Source organism: Pyxicephalus adspersus, chromosome 5 (genome assembly GCF_032062135.1).
Source record: "Pyxicephalus adspersus chromosome 5, UCB_Pads_2.0, whole genome shotgun sequence".
NCBI lineage: Eukaryota > Metazoa > Chordata > Amphibia > Anura > Pyxicephalidae > Pyxicephalus > Pyxicephalus adspersus.
In genome coordinates this window covers 106,944,828-106,964,747 of record NC_092862.1, presented here as the reverse complement: position 1 = coordinate 106,964,747, position 19,920 = coordinate 106,944,828, and the positions used below count along the sequence as shown (strand labels likewise).

Sequence of the window (19,920 nt, the reverse complement as noted above, 5' to 3'; positions counted from 1 at the left end):
CACCTTGGACAGATGGTATGTAGACACCAACACAGGTTTTAATGTAGCCATTCTGGTGGGTTTTTAATTCTGGTGCTGATATGTTTTGGGCTAGCCAGATCTTGTTGAAAACTAAACCAAGTAGGGAGAATGATCCCTCCTTCCCAGTGATAGTAACAATGACTGACACCAGTGACGGGACCTTCCTCCATCCACCAGCGAACAATGAACAGGGTAGTAGGGTAACTACTAATTTTGGCTGAAATCTTGGCACCCCATGATGACTGTTGCAAGACTTTTTAGATTGATGTGCCAGTGTGGTCAGGCTATGGATATCAAAATATTTACATACTCTTAATAAGCAGTAATTGCTTGATTATGAACGTTGAAGAATAATTACACCACAGTGCCTGCAGCTACAGAGAAATGAAAATGAATTCCAGCATTTCTAAGATGACAATTCCATACTACCGGTAATTTAAACTGCGGTCTCCAAAACCTGGAAGAATACCTCATGTGGTCACTGAAGCATTGAAATAAGAAAAGTTGAGTTATCATTTGGAAGAAAGTTTAATTTCTAAATGTAGTTCCACTTTATGATGGCACAAATAAAGACATTTGAAACATTCTCATTCCAGGATTTCTTTAACTGTAACAATATTGGGGGGTGTAGCTACACTAGTTGCATGCTAGTTGCTGGAGCTCCCCGATATCCGAGGCCTTTTTTTACCCTCCTGTGTCACATGGTAAGCGATTGCACGGCTCCTCCAGGACACTGAGAAGAACTGGACTGTCACCTGCTTTCACATCCAGCACACAGAAGCCTAGCACTGATTCCCATGGGTCTCCAGCTTGCTCACAGAGCTCAGGCTTCTCTCAACCCTACTCTCCAGTGGTGCTCAGTCCCAGCCTCTTACCCCTTTAACACCAGAACTGTAATATTATTATAAAAAATTGGTATTCTTTTATGTGTACATATCATCAGGTACTATGTCTCCGAGTTAGATTGGGTCTATCCACTGCAGTATTGATGTGGTCTTTTTTAACACTAGCAAGAACACCTAAATTACAGAATATTGCAATAAAACAAATACATTATAACATCAATATTTACATATACATATATTTATATCTACTGTGATCTACTGCTGCTACTGCCATGAAATGTTAAATATATCACAGGACCTATATTACATAGAAGCATAGAGATTGGGTATGTCTATATTTGCCTTATTTAGGCCTCAAGTTCCACAAACACTTATGGTAAATGTCTATGATGTTACTTGGAATGTAATTCCAAACTTTGTATTCAGGTTGATTTTTTATCACTGTTCACAGGGAATACTACACTTATCGATCACTGTGATCACATCCAGTGAGGCTTGCCATCAGCAATTAAATATGACCTAAAACCAGTCCTTATCTTCCCAATGTGGCTGAAAAAAATTAAAATAATAATTAATGCTTTACATTGCATGGGATGTTTAACAGGATAATAGCTTACAGGTTCACCATGCAATAAAAGATATTCAAACTTGTATTAAATTTACTTGTAATCTCCTGCAGATCACAGCAGATCATTACCAATTTCTTTAATGTCAGGAGACATCTGTACTCACTCTAGATTAGTGTTTCTCAACCAGAGTTCATGCAGAGGTTGCCGTAAAGTTCCTTGAGGATTGAGCAATTTGTACCTTTCAGGTCCGTCTACATGACACCAACCCTTTTCTCATTCTTTGCACTGCCAGCAATATAGGAGCCATTCTTCCCACTGATCACCAAACTAATGTACTGTGGATATTGTAATTATAGAATGGGTTCCAGCATAATCTACAGCAGGAAAAAGCTTTCTAATAAGGTAAAATAAAATACCATTTTTATTGGCATTTGTAAAAGTCCCTAAAACACAAATTAAAAAGGGAAAACAATCCAAACCCAATAAAACCTTTTACAAACATGAAGGTTTAAACTTATCAAATAAATAAATTAACATAATTGGGTCTTTTTATAAATACTTTGCTCATCAATTCCTATTTTTTCTTTTTAATGCTAGGAATAGGAATAGTGTTTACTTTAATGACTTCTATGCTCTTTGACAATTGGCCACTAGGTAGCTGAATAAGACGTAAATTTAATAAGCATTGAACGGAGCACTGAGTGTTTCAAATGCATCAAAACAGAAAAAGCAGCCATACTGACAAGCAAAGAGTTTATAAACTTAACCCAATGGGCAGAACTAACAATATATTCACACCGAGGTGCACACCTTACCCCATCCATAATGTAAGTTGGTGTGTTTTGCTAATCCACACTGAAATGCAATGCTAAAACATCTTGTAGCAAACCTTGCATATGATGCCTCCCAAGCACTTAATATTCAACCAAAATGATTTTATTATAAAGGGAATTCAAATGCCCAGGAAGCAGCGTTGACATAACCTTCACCACCAGGACCTGATGGTATTAGGTCTTATATTTTTCAAAATCAAGATGGCGGGGCTATCATTTGTATGGAAGATCAGCTTTATTTTTATCGACTCCAGCAGGTTGCAATACACTTTAACATTTTGGAATGCTCTTCCCTGTAACAAAATGCAGCCTGCCCCCATTTGAAGTCATCTTGCAAATTGTCTTGTTCTTTGCTGGCCTCTGACATCTCATCGCTGCTGGTGTTACCCTAACCTAAGGCTCCCTCTAATAATTCCGACCCAGTTCTTTAGATAAGAGATAAGTACCATATAGCTGGAAACTGTATGTAAATGTGACAATGCATAATAGAGCAATTGTGACTTGTGCATTACCTGCTACCTTTAAAGTAAAACTAAAGTTAAAATAAAAAAAAAATACCACTTACTTTAACTCCTGCAGATCCCTCTGGAGCTGTTCTTGTTTCGGTCCCACACTGTCCTGGTTTCCTCCCTCTTCCTGGTGCGGATGCGCAGAAGGAGCAACCTGAAGTCATCTATGTTACAAATCCCAGGAGGCTCTGTGCTCCCATTCAGTCCTTACTGCCGCAGAAGGGGGAGGGGCTCAGGCATTAAAAAAAAAATACATTTTTCCTTTATATAGAAGGGTCATCTACCCTTTTATATAAAGTAACAATTGTGGTGATAGTCTGCTTTAATCTAGGAATGATTCAAAAGAAGCTGATACCTCGGATAGTGAGAAAATATTATTCACCATACTGCAAGACATAAGACACTTGGGAGATGGTCCTATCCAATGAAAATGCCCCAATTATACTATTGTATACCAGAGTATTGGTTCAGAATTTTCAGTATGAATAGGCAGTCGCACCCATCTAGAACATCATGAGCTTGATATAAATATCTAATCAGTATGTCAGCTACTTGGATAAAAAAAACTCACTACAAAGGGCCAACCAACCCTAAAGATTTTGAAGGAATGTGTAGTCTTTACAGAACTTTTAGGAAAATGTGTAAAAGTGATCAGCTGAATGCTATACAATTGTTGCTCTTTACTGCTTCTTCTTTGATACCATTCTATGTGTAGGTTTACTCACCAAAAATCATGCACTTCCTGTATGGCCAATACCTCATTTGTTGTTAAGATAGGAAGCTGAATAAGGCTACAGACATGACTACAGGTACAGATTTCCTGCATTTGACATGCATTTGCATATGTAGGTCAGCAACATCCCATTGACTTACGGTATTCTGGTCAATACACATGGCAGTTCCAAGGCTGCGTTTTACCAGCTTTGCATTGCACAGATACAGAGCTCCCTCTTATGGTTAATCTACAAATCTGTATATATAACAAAAATTAAATAAGAAAAAAACAAATCGCTATACAAAAGATAGAAGAGACTTTGTACGTCTCTTCTGCTAAATAATTACGTTTCCTACCAATTATATTAGTTTTGCACTATGGTAGTTTCACTATGCAGCGTACACTCCTAGTCCATTGCTAGTATTTGTGCCATCATCCATCTGGGACAAAGTATTCAAAAATGTGGCCATCCAATGGCTGAACAAAATGGTAACCAGCAAGAAAATGTGTGAGAGCCGAAGCAACATAGGACGTCTCCAATCTGTTGGGATAGAAGCCTAGGCGAGTCTGCCATTATGTACAGGTATGATGGGTATGTCTTGCACACTATAGTAAGAGCAGGGGCACTCCAGTTTTGTATATTTGTTTTTGCTTAACAATGTAATTGATGTTATCTCTGTTATCTTTACTTTATAGCTATAACTGGGTATTAATGCTTTAAAGTATAACAGACTGTTGATCCAGGAAACATCTAATTGCCTCATGGAATCAGGAATTTTTTCCCCTGGTGGAGTAAATTGTACCAGGGTTTTTTTTGCCTTCCTCTGGATCAACTATGTCCATAGGGTTTTATATCTGGGATATGTTTATTTTCCTAGTGGTTGAACTTGATGGATTTATATCTTTTTTTTTTCAACTTATGTAACTATGTTGGCTACCAAAATATTATTTCAGTTATCTGAAATAACTGCGCTTACTAAGTAACTATAGTTTGGTAGGTTGGTACTTTCTGGGTAAGCTACATGGGTTGCTGTTAAGCCTTATTTTTCCATCTCATATATGCCATTTGTTTTTCTGTTTGTTTGTTTACTGGCCATATGGAAACATTATTGTGTGTGTGATTCAGAATCATCATATCTTCTTTTATAGTTTAGTATCTGAATCGAAGAATAGCTTTAGGTACCATGGCATCTCATTTATTAAAATCAAATTCAATAGATTCTAAGACATTTACTGTTTGTTCCTTTAATGTTAGGCAACCCAAGGGTCCACACACTTTTTTTCTATTCTAGACACCTGTAATAGAATGTGATTGTATTTTTATACAATTATACATTAAAGGGTATATTTATTACTTTTTAAGTTCACCCCTAAAGGCTCCTGCTTCCCATCCTGAACAACACTGTTTTTAATCCCCATAAACATACCCTATTTCTGTTTTCGGGCTGGCCCAGTGGCATTAAAGGCCCATAATGTTCTCCAGTGGGAAGGGGGGGGGGGGCATTGTTGCTCTTTAGTGCAGTAGTACTGTGGGCCCTGCAGATGCTGAAAAAATGTTCCAGCAAGTGATATAGCACAACATTAAGGCATTTTGGATTGCTGTGGTATGTGCCCCGAACATATCCACCTATAAATCCTCACTAACCTCCCTCAGCCCTGTTGCTCTGTATGAACTCCTTCTTCTCTCATCATCTCCATCTACTACCTGTCTGCTTGACCTAACTCTCTCTGTATCCATTCCTCCAGCCTGGCCCCCGCATTAACCAAACTATTCAACCTCTCTATTTCTACTGGTATTTACCCCTCTACCTTCAAACATGCCATTATTCTCCCTATCCTGTGGAAACACTCACTAGACCCCTCCCTACCTTCTAGCTACTGTCCTATCTCCCCTCTCCCATATGTTTTCAAACTTCTCTCCTTGACTATCTTCAGTCTGGTTTGCTTCCTACTGTTTGACAGCTCCTCTCAAGTTTCTTTCATTGGTAATTCCTCCTTTTCCCACTCTCCTCCCTGTTGGTGTTCCCCAAGGGTCAGTCCTTGGATCAGTTCTCTTTTCTCTGTACACCTCCTCTCTCGGTAGTCTCATATCCTCCTTTGGTTTACAGAACCATCTGTATGCTGATGACCCTCAAATCTATCTGTCTACCCCTGACTTGTCTCCCAGTCCTGGGTAAGCTTTCATGCTGCCTGACGGCCATATCCTCAAGGATGGCTGACAGATTTTTGAAACTCAAACCTGGATAAAACCAAACTCATCATCTCCCCAACATATTTCTGTATATAACAGTTTTTCGTCCCTCCACTCGGGCACGTTGTCTTGGAGTCACCTTTGATTCTGCCTGCTCATTTACACCCCCCATATTCAGAACATTTCCTCTTTCACCTGCATATCTCCAAAATCCATCCCTACCTATCCCAAGAGACCACCAAACTCCTTGTACACGCTCCTCTACAATCTATTATGAATGCTGCAGCCAGACTCATCAATCCTTCCCACCACTCCTCTTATGCTGCCTCTCTTTGTAGTTCTCTTCATTGGCTTCCATTTCACTTTAGAATCAAACTCAAGCTCATGTGCTTTGCCTTCAAATCCCTCCACAGCTCTTGTCCCACTTACTTTATGGACCTGGTAGAAAAACCCTCCCCCAGCCGCTCTCTTCACTCCTCCAATGACCTACTAATGACTTCATCACGCATAACCTCATCACATGCACAGCTCCAAGACTTTTCTAGAGCTGCCCTGACTCGCTGGAATAGTCTTCCCCGTCCTATTCAGCTTGCTCCTACTTTCTGCTTCTTTAAAAGAGACATTAAAACCCATTTTTTCAAACTTGCCTACCGTATCTTCTGTATCCTAAAACCCTCCCTACTTCTCATCACTTCATATCTCCCTCCCCTCCTATTGTGTGATACTTCCCCCTCCTCCTAGATTGTAAGTTCTTTGGAGCAGGCTCCTCTCCTCCTGTGTCACTCTCTGTAACTGTCATTTGCATCCCTATTTAATGTACAGCGCTGCATAATATTTTGGTGCTTTATAAATCCGGTTTAATATTATTATTAATAATAATAATAATAATATTAAAGTAACCTCCCAGTTGTCCAAATACACCATATGGCCATATATGTAATATACATGCCTTGGAGCACAAATGCATTAAATTATGGAAAGTTATTACCAGGACTGGACAAGGCTAAACAGCTGTTATGATCATCTCTCCACCTATCCAATGTAGATGTGTGCCTAGCATTATCTGCAAGTAAAGCAAGAAATAAATATACGTATCTCAAACATACATACTATAATATAGATATAACCTTTCTCCATAGCGAAGTGCAGCATAGCAACCTACATTTTTGACCAGGGAACGAAAGGTGAAAGAGGGAAAACAGCAAACTCAGCCTTGCTCACAGGCTTATGTGTACCCTATCAGAAACAATTATAACAAACTTTTAAACACCTAAAATATTACATATCACACAACTCCAGTGTCTTTTGTTTGGTATAATGATCACATATGCATTTAAGTGAAAAATAAAATAAACCTTAAGTAAACATAGCCTATTTAATTAAACAAAAGAAAAAAAAATCTACAGTAAATCTACAAAGCACTCATTCCAGAGGGACAGAATGACAGCTGATCAGTTTGCAGTTGTATATATTACCTATGTATGTGTGAAAATATTTTAGAAGGGCAACCCAGTTCAATACTCCCAGGCATTACAAATATTTAGCTTTTAAATGAGTATTTTTGATTGTAATAATGTCCTGTATTGTTTGGTGAAGAATTACTTTTTGTTTCCCAAAAAAGTGTTTCACTTGGCTTTGGTGGGCTTGGCATCACCCAAGAGTTTTCTTCTAAGGAAGACTTCTGGTATGAGTCAGGGTCCTCACAGTCTCTTTCACCTACTGGAATTGGCCTCTCGTTTGTCCATTGTGTACGGCCAGTGTTTTCTTGAAGTGTATTGATCGTTACATGTGGTGGAGATGCAGAAGCACCATCACAAAGAGTGTGTTTATTGGATGATACATAGGGTGCTTTTTCATATGTAACACCAGATGCTGATATACGCAGTATACTGCAATTCTTTTCCAAGTCCTCTTCACATTGTACAGGGCCACGAGAACCTGACAAAGAAAAGAATTTATAATTACTACAAGCATAGAGAGGTATGTAATAGCATTGTGATAGCTGTTGTGTGGATGGTCAATACTACCCGGATACGTGTTGCATGAGAAGCTGTGGAAATGTTGTTATTGTTACTAAAAAATATAAGTTTGGAAAGGCTGCGAGTGTCTTTGTACCTCTGCTGGAATGAAAGTTCTTAGAACTTTACAAGTTTACAGATAATTATATATATATATTATAGAAATACCTTATATCTATTTACATAGAAAACAACTCGACCATAAGAAGTCTGCATGACCCAGTCATGATGCAGTGTCCAGTTACCCAAGTATATTCTGCATATATCCTATAATGAATATTACCACTTTGCACTTTGTTGCACATTATTAAAAAAAAAAAAAAGTCAAGGTACAGAGGTGCTCAAATTTATCATATACATATTAATTTACAAATTCTGACCATAAACATGGTATAAAGCCTTGAGAGTAAAAGAAGAACTAATGCTTCATATTTTTAAATTTTAATGGAGACATTTAATATGTGACAATGGATTCTTTGTGCTCTAAAGGTTAGTAAAATATACAGCTTAGCATATCTGGATCTCAGCCAAGATCATACAAGAATTGGAGCTATGGTGTAAGAAAGCTGTACTGGTTGCACCTTATTGCTAATGCTACTTACCTGCAAAGGAAGACCATACTCACGGAATTGTAGCCAAGATAAGATATTTCCATTTTTGTATATAGAAAATGTGATGGCTGTCTATAATTTAAATTTTGTGATTTGGCAAAGTGCAGAATTTTGCTGTCCATTGATTTATTCCTAAGGGCCTTTTACATCAGTGTGAGGGAGAGTGTTCTTTTTCAAATCACTTGCTGGAAGCTTTGTTTTAAATTATATATATATATATATATATATATATATATATATATATATATAAAAACCTCAGCGTTTCTACGATCTCACCAAAAGGTCTGACATGTCACCCTTGCCAAGGCAGCATCAGGAAAACCTTATTTAAAGCGGAACTTAAAAAAAAAAAAAAAAACTTTCCTCTAATTCCACAGATCCCTCAATTGCGCTGGACCTTTCCCCGATCCAGTCCATCCCCCTCCTGGAATTCTTCTTTATCCCAGCGCATACCCTAAATCGGGAATCCAAGAGCCCCCCCCCCCCCCGGATGCCTGATGCAGGTATCCCTGGAGGCTCTGCGCTCCTATTCTGCAATCAAGAGAGAAAAGGGAGGTGCTGCACCTTTATTTTTTCAGTGTTAAAATGCACAGTGAATGTTAGGGAAGGTCCAGACCTGCTTCAGATATATATATATATATATATATATATATATGGCCAGAAAATGTAGAGATATTTAATAGGATCTCAAAGATCTCATGCACATAAATAATATTACTACTGCTCCTAATATTTGAGGAAAAAATGCTATGCAATGAATACAGCAATGTTTTTGTACAACATACAAAATAAAACCCATAGAAAATATTACCTAAATCTAAAGCTCTCAATTATAAATAAACCGTAAAGCTTGTTTTAAGTTTGTCACAATAAAATACCATTCTTACAAAATTCTTAACAATTAGGAAACTCAATTCCTTAATTTAGAAAAGTGAAAAGTCTTTCTTTACTTAATTTACTTAATTAAAACATTGTCATTTGTGTCCCCCCCTCCCCCACAAAAAAAAAGGATCTAGCAGATGACAATGAATATCAAAGTATGCATCTTGCATAAATATGTGAAATGTGTGCATTGTTTTTACATGAGGCAGATATGGTAAAAGGTCAAATACAAATAAACTGTTAACACCTCTGCCTGTACACTTAGGCTGGCTGAGAAAAAAAAGCCACAAGGGGGAACGGAATACAGCACAGCAGAAAAACACATCAGCAACACCTTTATGTGTGAACTTGACCAGTATGAGACAGAAGCCAAACCAGAAAACGGGTTGGCTGCAGCTCTAATATACTCAGACGCATAAGCCTCACACAGTGAGATTCTGATGAGATATGATAGCCAGTTGCTCTTTAAATGGCATTGCAGGGATTGGGGGTTTTGAGAAGTCCTATTACAGTAGATAATGTGACTTGCCTTTCTTGGTAGCAGCCACTGTTCCTTTCAGCTTTCTTAGCACCTCAGCTTGTACTTCAGTCACTAGATGTAAATTAGACATTTCCTTCTTCAGCTCCCAGTACGCCTGCCGCGCGCTGATCTCTCTGGTAAAGACAGAAAATAGAAAGCTATCATTTGCTGCGGTATCATCTTTCTTTCATCTTCACATCAACATCGAGCCACAGACTGTCATATTTTATAGAATGTTGTAATATAACAGTTAATTTTAACTTTGAATATACCAACACCATCAATTATATACATATATGGTAATATTTCAAGTTCTTTTTAAATGTATGTCCGCTCTGTTTTTTTAAAACACAATATTTCAGTAATATAAAGTATACACAAAAGAAAAGGACTAAGAATTTTCAAGAAAAAAGTTTAATTTTTTTTTTTTTTTTTATAAAAAACAATTTTATAATACAAAATTTGTAGGGTGCCTTTATTTCCTATAATAACAAAAGTGTTTACCCATAAAGGTTGCTAAAGTGTTTTGTGAATAATGAGTTAGAGCTTAACTTCAAACCAGTATATTATTGTGGTGGTCAGTAGGAATGTCTCTTACATTGCTGGCCATTAGTAAGAATGTCTCCCTTACAGATAGCCAAAAAGATCATTGGTGTTACTTAAACTGTCCTGAGAGGCACTAAACTGTCTCTCAAATATGACAAATCCCTAGCAATCCCTGGAGGAACCCTGGCTGAGAAACACTGGTCTAGACATTTGCAACCCAGGCACTATTACCAGTCTGGAGTATCATATGGTTCTTCATACCTGGAAGCATCAGATCTGTGGTTTAGCTGATGGCACTGAACAAAGTAACGGTGACATAAAGGAAATGCAGGTATATTTTGAAGGGGGTGGAGGCGTTTAAGTAAAGCACTTGCTTTGTTTTTTTTTAAACTACGTTCTTATTTACAAAGACAGAAAAGATCCATAAAAGGCTAAAGAAATGAAATATTAAGTTGAAGCAGCTTGAAAGGAGGTTATTAACTATGTCCAAAAACTATTCAGAGTTTTCAGTTTGATCACTAGGTACACACAGGGCCTGATTTATTATTATATTTGAAGGGGATACCCTTTTATCAGTGCAGCTGGGTGATCCAGCAAACCTGTAATAGATTTCTTCAAAGTCATTTGCTATTTGCTAGCAAATATTTTGGCTCCTGGACCAGATCCATTCCAGGTTTGCTGGATCACCTTGCTTCACTGATGAAAGTGTATCCTTTCCATCTTTGAAGAGCTTTAATAAATCAGGCCCACAAGCCCTAACATTGTGAATAGTAAATAAATTAGAAAATGCAGGTATGTTTTAGAAGTTTATACAATTGGGTAGACTAGGTGACCTCTGTTCCCCATAAGAAAGGTCAAATGGATATGTAAATGTCTGTGTGCTCCTTACTCCTCCAACCCCTTCCAGGACCAAAAAATATATAAATGTTAATGTAAACTCTTCAGTGCACATATGAGTAGTGAGATCAGAACTTTTTGTTTTACATTTTCAAGAAGTAGCGTCATCTGTCACTGCAAGATTGGGTAGGGCCAGCAGAACCTGGAGGAGGAAAAAAGAATGTCCTATTCGTGCAGAATAGAAGAGAGAAGCCAGGGACAATGAGGGACCCAATGGACTCATCTCCGGAGAGATTGAAGGCTTTTCAATGGTAAAAGTATTTTTTTCATTTGTTTTTTTAAATGAAAGTTTTAATTTAAGGACAGTCAGATCATCCCCACACAACTTTTTCTTTTCTAAGATCTAGGCATCTAAGGCACACTAAGTTGGGTACATATTCCAAGGTAAATATTATTTATGCATTGCTAACCATCACTGCTTAATTAACATTTTTTAGTTGCCACTTTATATAGATTAGGCTTTTTCTAACATGTATAATAAAGTCAAGAACTCTTGGCTGGGTTGCTACTGCAGCAGATAACTTGTTGTTTTTAAGTCTTCTGTAAATACTACAATGTCTGTCATCTTTAGTAAAAAGGAAATGCTACAGGTACTGTTGCAGATGTGCAATCAACACTAAAACATCAACTTTCACATTTATTCATGTAAAAAATTCCACTTTATTCTGACCAATTTGATTGTAACAAATTTTCAATCACTTACATTGAAGCCTATGGGCACATTTTAGGTAATTTCCAGTTAATTGCAAAGCCCTTGAACATAGGATTGTCACTGAAATACCTGGGGAGGAACCATAGGGATGGATTTGCAAAGGCTTGCAGGTTATTACCATCTCATTGCTTCGATCTGCAATAGGCCCCTAATTTTCCTAGGAGATACAGAAATCTGGGGAGCTTCAAGTTTTTAGCATAAGCTTCCCCCATCCCAATAAATTACAACATCTTTTTAGGAGGAGAGAATGATCAAAGGAGCCATATCCCTCATCATTGCCCCCCCCAAATGTTGAAAGAAGCTGTGGGTTTTGATACATTACAGGCAGGGCACACTTGCTCGCTGCATACATTTTTCCTGGCTATGCAGACTTCATGTCACACCATGCACAGCTTTAAAGCATCCACCAATCATGTTATTCAAACAATTTGGGTAACTACGTCATCCTCAATGCCAAACGTGTCAACTATTCGATAGAATAGTTTTTTCTACTCTTTGTTAATGAAAGTGTAAACATTTAAATAAGACTACAAGTTGACTTGACTCTACCTTCTGTATTTTATGCTTATACTAAACACCTGCTTTATGCAATGATAAAAATAAAAGGGTTCCTTCGGAGTGAGCTGGCATTTCCTTGAGCAATGAGCAGTTAGCACATCTCAAGTCAGTTACCACTGACACCAGTCATCTTTTTGCAGGGTGGCATTCTTCCCATTGGTCTGCATTGTAAGAAGCATTCTCGGGCATGTGCAGAAGAAGCAGCTCGAAGCCTCCTGGGATACGTGACATAGGTATCCAAGAAGGCTCCACTGCTGTAAAGACAAAAAAGGGAGGGGGTTAGATTTTATATTTTATTTTTTTTAAAAAAGGCATTTAAAAAAAAAAAAAAACTTTATATATGGTTATCTACCTTTTTATATAAAGTAAAAATTTTGGTGATAGGTCTGCTTCAATGTATATGGGAGCATGTGTTGGAATCAATCTATGCTGTGATCTCTCAACAATAAATCAAGTGGTCTTGTATAATGTGCAAATTCATTAGTGATAAAAGATCCTTACTAAACGTAACTAATGAATGTGAAATTATTAGGGGCAAGATGTAAGATCAAAAAATAATTTTAATGGAGTACTTAAGGTCCATACACACATATGGGTTGCTTCCACCCACCTCTTCATGTTGTCTATTTTTTAGCTGTGTGAAAAGGTAGTTCATTTATTTCAATAAGTGGTCCAATGTTCCACATCCATACTAAAATTGGATCTGCACTATTTTGGAGAGAAGGCACAGCAACATGCTTTTCAGTGCAGCACAGTGTGCTCCAAAAGGGAGTTGGGGGGCATTAAGAATTAGATGGATTTGGTGGGTAGCAGATTTAACCATTTGACAATTAAGGTAACAACATTTGCTAATATTGTAACAAAATGTTTAATAAACAGACTGAATTGCTTAACTACTGGAAATACCTCTTACGCTATAAAATTATGTTGTTCAATACATACTTAAATTATGTGCTTGTAACCGTACTGGAGTAGTGGATTGGAATGTTCATGTACAGTTGCTTCATATTCATATTCATTAACACTGTTACATGCAGTGCCATGGTTTGACCAAAAAACAAACAACCAAATAATGGAACGCATTCTCACAGGCATTTACCCAAAGGTTTATAGAGACACTTATTGCCGCTTTCGTATCTCTTCTTGCCCAAGCCTGCTGTTGGCAGTTTGGCAAAATCCAGTCTATTTCAGTCCCCCTCCTATTTAAGACACTGGCAAACCAGTCACCCTCTGAGAGCATGTATTTTTCCCCCATAAGGAATCTTTGGAGACAACTAGTCTTTGGTGTCAAATTAGAAAACTCCATAATGAAAAAAAAGTCCAAACTGAAAATCCATAATATAGGGTCCATATCCAAAAAAGGTAATCCAGTGCTGATGAGTTGGGTCACAATATGACTGATGAGTTGGGTCACAATACTGGGGCTGCCATCCACCTACAATTTCTTTCCACCCAGCTTAAAAAAAATTGTGAGTTGACTCACAATTTTTTTTAAGCTGGGTGGAAAGAAATTGTAGGTGGATGGCAGCCCCAGTATTGTGACCCAACTCATCAGTAACCACCCAAAAACAGCCGGGTGGTTGCTGAAAAGTGCCAGGTGCTGCACCCGGCTAAAAGGAACTGGAAAGATCACTGTAATCAATGACCCAGTATATGTGGAATTAATCTCCTTGTTATTTCATATAAATGTTCCATGTTATTGTAAAGGAAAAAGCATATAATTAAGTAAAATATTGAATGCTGGAGTAGCACCAACATTTTAAATGAATTTTTAAACAAATCCTTTGATAAAACCAGAGCAGTAAATAAGTAAATGCAGTTCAAGAAGTCAGAATGAATGGCACCATAGCACACACATGCAAGATTCATATCCTATGTGCGATATAGTACTGTGTGCAGTGAAGCACCGCAGAGATGTGCATGGAGCCTAAATGTGAAATCATGGTATTTGTCTTCTGGTCTACTAATATGGCAATAAGTAAATTCAATTAAAACAATACAAATAGAAAAATTAACCCTCCCAATTGATAAAAAGATCACACAAACTGCCACATCCCTGAATTTATTCAATACAAACAAAGCAAATCATATATGAAACAATAAAGGCAGCACAAATAACATTAGACTTATTTTAGTATAATAAATATTTTAATTAAAAACAAAACAATATTTATTATTCCTATGTTAAAATACATCATAAGAGCTATCACCATAAAGGTGTATAATTGATTTACCATTATGGTGACAGCCCTTATGATGTATTTTAACACAGGAATTATAAATGGTATTTTTTAATGCTTTGTTTCATTTAAAATATTTATTATACTAAAATATGTCTAATGTTATTTGTGCTGCCTTTAAGTTCCCATATAAGTTTTGCTTTGTTTGAATTGAAATACATTGAATAGGACACAAAAGTGCTGCAACTGCAACAAGCAAGTTAGAAAAAACAAAAAGATGCAGATTTTTTATAAAGGTAACCCCAGAGTGCATTTTTTTATACAAGAAATAAACCAAACAACAAAAAAACATTACAATTGCAGGAGATCAACAAATAGAGTTTTGGTTGTTTACGTCTTTTTTTCAGAGATGGACTTGCTGATTAAACAGTGTGGCCACAAACATAAATAATTGCTAATGTGTGATCAAGGAAGCAGATACATTAGGTCTGGTGGAAAGTGTGGTCAGATAAATGGTGATGGTCAGATAATTAGGATCAAATCATTGAAACACCAAAATCCATTCCTTTGTAGATCTGTAGATACGATTCTTCTCAATTAAATCAAAATGCTGTATTCTATACTGTCAAAACGTGATGTAAAAAAATTTCAAAAAATAAATACATTTTTGGTGCACCATGGCTCATAAACACATATCTATGGTTTGAATTTTACACACCTCAATAATTTAGACTCAGGTAGACAACCCTTTTATGTAAAGTAAAAAATCTGTTCCTTTTTTTTTTAGTGCAACACCCTGCGTGTCTTATATGATGTGAAATATACTACACACAATATATGTTAATTTGCCAGAAAAACCCTGACCCTCCTTTCATTCTTCATTTTTTGTAAATTTGGGTTTGGCAAAAAAAAAAAAAAAGGATAGCTAGGTTTTGTTCTGTACTTTGCTTTGTCTTGAGTTATGGGCAATAGTTGTATACTGCAGCATGTAGGTTTTGGCGATACATGTGTTCTAAGCCAACACAAGTAGACACCTGAAAGTCCCCACTATATTTCCTCATTCTCAATTGCAGTTAACACCTTATGTTTCTTTGCCCTCCAATGTGGGAAAAAGCTATTCATATTAATGTCCCAGTTTAAACATATCTGTTCTTTGAGTGGCAACCCCAGAAAAAACATTTCCTGGCTGTGATTTAAAAAATTATTACAATGAAGGATGTAAAGGAGCTCAGGTAATACCCTAAAAATCAGCAAAACAACAATTATATGCAATTTTCCAGGCATTTGTACCAGCTATAAATGTAATCAAAGCCTAAAACGGGCCATTTTATAAGGCAAGGTGGGTCTGTGGGTGTATATAAATACTCTCAGCCTATAAAATATTTCATATACTTTTATCCCAGGGGGTCAATAATGCTAATATCAGAGGCAAAATGCTGCAAAAATATGAAACTATATCAAATGTTACCATTACTCAATATTAGACTTAACAAACCCTGTAGACCTTTAGATAGATATTTTCCCTATCTATGCACCACCACCTTTAAAAATAATAGGTGACTACAACCAATTTGACTGCAATATATAAAACTGTGTCAATAACCAGGATGCCAATTAGAATATTTTCTTTGTTTTGAATATTCAGATATTGAGCGTCAAGCTTTTAATTGTGCTACATAAATAGCTAATAAATGTAGAAATACTAATATAAAAATAATCACTAAACAACTAAAAAGTCTAAAAAGAGGCATGGAAATAAATCCAGCTTTCTTAGGCCGCAGGTTGTTAATTAAGAGGTTTACACCTATGTTCAAAACACTTTGGGCTTTTTAGAGGCAAACAGATGTTTCTGTAAGGCAAGTAAAACTGCACAATCTGCAGCACAGAACATTTGTTCTCATTTATTTTTAGTGGTTTGCATCATTCTTTTCATCTTGGAAGATAAAATAGGATATAGAGCCATTTAGGATGACAGAGGCAGTGTGAAGTGCTAGCTCTCCCCCTTGTGGATAAAACTGTGCACTGAACAATTTTACTTTTAAGCATAAATTTAAATTAACACATACCAAAATTGGTGCTTTTATGTGCCATATTTATCATTCAAGTGTTTAGAGAAAAGAAATTGTGTTCAGCATGAAGAATCTGCAGAAAAATCAAGAGCAAGGAATCTAAATATTTACTTATATAATATTTACTTTACTTTAATGTATGGAAGCTGCACGTGGGAAGCACTTAGATTTTCCGACATGACAATGATACAAAACACAAGGCCATGTCGACCCTTTGGAGGCTACAGCAGAAAAAAAGTGAAGGTGCTGGAGTGGCCATCAGTCTCCAGACCCTAATATCACTGAACCACTTTGGCAGATCTCAAACATGCAGTTCATGCAAGACAATCCAAGAATTTACAGGACCTGGAGACTTTTTGCCAAGGAGAATGGGCAGCTTACCCAACTGAGCAAAATGAAGGCCCTCATCCACAACCAAAACTACATAACATTGTGATGTTAAATGGGTAGTATTAAGAATAAGAACTAAGGGTATGTAACCATCTAATTGTTTTATTGCTAAGTTTTGATTTCTGCTTGTGCTATTTTGTGATGCCTTAGAGAATAATAAATGCCTTAATATGTTTGTGACCTTTAACGAATAGTAAACATCTTACAAATTCTGCCAGGATATGTAAATTTATTTACAAACATACAGACAACTGTATATAACAATACAGTGTATCATCTACAAAATGGTGATGAGCACCAGAGTGGTGGTTACAGGGGAGCCTTGATTCGGAGTCATACTTTACCACCTGAATATTTATCCCTCCTAGGATACATGACTCAGATATTAAGAGTTCATATTGTCTACACAAACAAGCTATTAATACTGCAATTTGGCATGTGAAGTCTGTTCATTATGCTTACAGATCAATTCAGATTTTTTTTGTACACAGATCTGGGACTGGCACGAACCTTTAGAAATGACTGATAATGGGGATTTCTTTCGAGTATGATTTTTTCACATTATAATAAACTTTTCCATATTTCTGGTGGAGGTCACAAATACCTTATTGTATTGACACCTATGTATATAACCACTCCATATAGCTACACCAAGCTGTACAGCAACATGGAGACCTCTCTAAAGCCATTCTATTTAAATAGCTGTACATTTACACAAAATACAGTTATTTTACTTCTCCCTGTTGACATAAAGTAACCTACTCTCCTTCTCCACATAATGGGCCCGATTTAATAGAGCTGTCCAAGGTTGGAGAGAAAACACTTTCATCAGTGAACTTGGGTGATGCAACAAATCTGGAATGAAATTCTTAAAAGTAATTTGCTATATTGTTAGCAAATGTTTTCAATCCTGGACCAGGTCCATTTCAGGTTTGCTGGATCACCCAGGTTCACCAATGAAAGTGTATCCGCTGCAGTCTTGGTAAGCTTTAATAAATCAGGCCCATTGTATTTACCAAGATCCCAAAGGTTCTTGGTGGCTACAGCTTCTTCTCATTGTTTACATCCAGCAGTGCCCAAGCAATAAAGCCTCTTAGGCTATCATAGAGCGGATAGAAGGTGTCCCAAACAAGAAACATATTCCTTTGTGTGTCTTCAATTACCTGAGACAGAAAGAGTGCTACTGGCAGAATCACCAGAAAAAATCAAAATAGAATTCAGCCACCACATCTGTTAGTTACATTTTGTGGTTTTAGTTTTTCACCACTGCTTTTTGAGGAAAAAATGAGGAAGGTTATACAAATTGTTGCACCGCACTGTAAGCTTGAAGACTTCTTAAAACCCCTCTGTAAACCTTATTTAGAAAGCTGTGTCTAGGAACTGTACCAGCTCATCACTGATTAGTGTATTAGGGTATTAGTGCTCCTGTATAGAGAATTACAAGCTGAATTCAGATACCTTTGCCAGCTATATGACAAAATAAATTTCATATTTTGTAATATGTTATTAAACTTTGTTTTATGTCTGCCTAGAGCACATCTTTAACATGTAGTAAAATAATTGAATCTAGTGTAAACATAACATTTTTGCCTAATCATTCTCTACAGGGTATGAAGAAAAGATCACTTTTAAAAACCCTTTTAAAACAATAACAAAGCTGCTGTCCTGTGTGTGAGGTCAGTATGGCCCAGAACCTGTGTCTATAGGCGTTGAAACACAAATGCATCATTTTATTTGTTTTACAAAAAAAGATTTTTATCTATTTCCAGATTCATGTGTTACAATAGTAGTAATTGATTCCCATCAGGGAAAATTTAAGGACATGTCAGATTCCTTTTATTTATAATGGAGCCCCAAGAGTCATCTATCACAATTTTTAAATTGACACATAACATGTCACATGACTCATTCAAAAATAAAATATATAACATAAATGTGTGGTCAATGCAATAATTTTTGTGTACAAAGTGTAAAATATTAAATAGGTTGAGCGCTATGCATTAGCTTGAGTTGTTTGAATGGAAGTTATGTAAGCTTCCTGAACTTGCCGTGTGATGACTGATGTGTAGTTGGGTTTCACTTTTAAAACCGGCAACAGGATATCAAAAATTGTTTATAAAAGGTTCACATGAACTCATTACCTTTTTACATGGGTTTTTGCTTTTTGGGAAGCAAGCAATTACAACTTTGAAGGAAGAGCATGTCTGTGCATGACTTTGGGGGGGGGGGGGGGGGGTAAGTTAACTTAGTTACAGCCGTAGAGAAAATGTAAAATTGTAAAGAGGCATATCAAGCAATATAGACATGTGTGTAATAGTACATTTACACAATTTAGTAAACTATTAGAAGAAGACTTTGAGAATGTGCTTCAAAGGGTGAATTTAAAGCTGAACTCTGCGCACAAAATACTTACCTTATTACTGTTCCTATACCCTCTTCTCCAAAACAAAGATTCTTTGATTCAGTGTAATCTTCATCTGTAGCAGCAGTATCTCTGGACCACTGTGTGGTGAAATCACAGGACTCCAGTTCCATCCCCACCTCCCTCTCCTCCTGGCCATTCCTAAACATACAAGCCTAGACTTCCTGGAGGGGAGGGAGCAGCATAAATAAGGAGAAGGAAAGAAGTAAAAGGGGAAAAGCAAAGAGAAGGGGAAAGGCAAGCTGGTATATGAGTATCTTCCTGCGCCCACTGTAAACATGTTGTTACCATGAACAAAAGAGAGGTGTAAATGCTTTAGGCATTAGCTTGAGATGTGGCTGAAATCATTCTAAGATAATTGCAGGTGCAGTTGACCTGTATTTGCCTTCTTAGATGCCTTGACTTCCACAAAGACATGTATGAGGAGAGAAG

The 19,920-nt window shown here is 36.9% G+C and overlaps 1 protein-coding gene across 1 annotated transcript in view; it reads right to left on the bottom strand.

Annotated features, from left to right (window-relative positions):
* Window positions 1-7,044: 7,044 nt before the first annotated feature.
* AZI2 (5-azacytidine induced 2) overlaps window positions 7,045-19,920 on the bottom strand; it is a 32,303-nt gene continuing 19,427 nt past the window's right edge. Inside the window, exons 7-8 of the mRNA XM_072412385.1 lie at window positions 9,724-9,848; window positions 7,045-7,621 (exon numbers count right to left, since the gene is read on the bottom strand). Of these exons, the coding sequence (XP_072268486.1) occupies window positions 7,224-7,621; window positions 9,724-9,848 (523 nt within the window). The 3' untranslated portion in view covers window positions 7,045-7,223. The remainder of the gene's footprint in view (window positions 7,622-9,723; window positions 9,849-19,920) is intronic.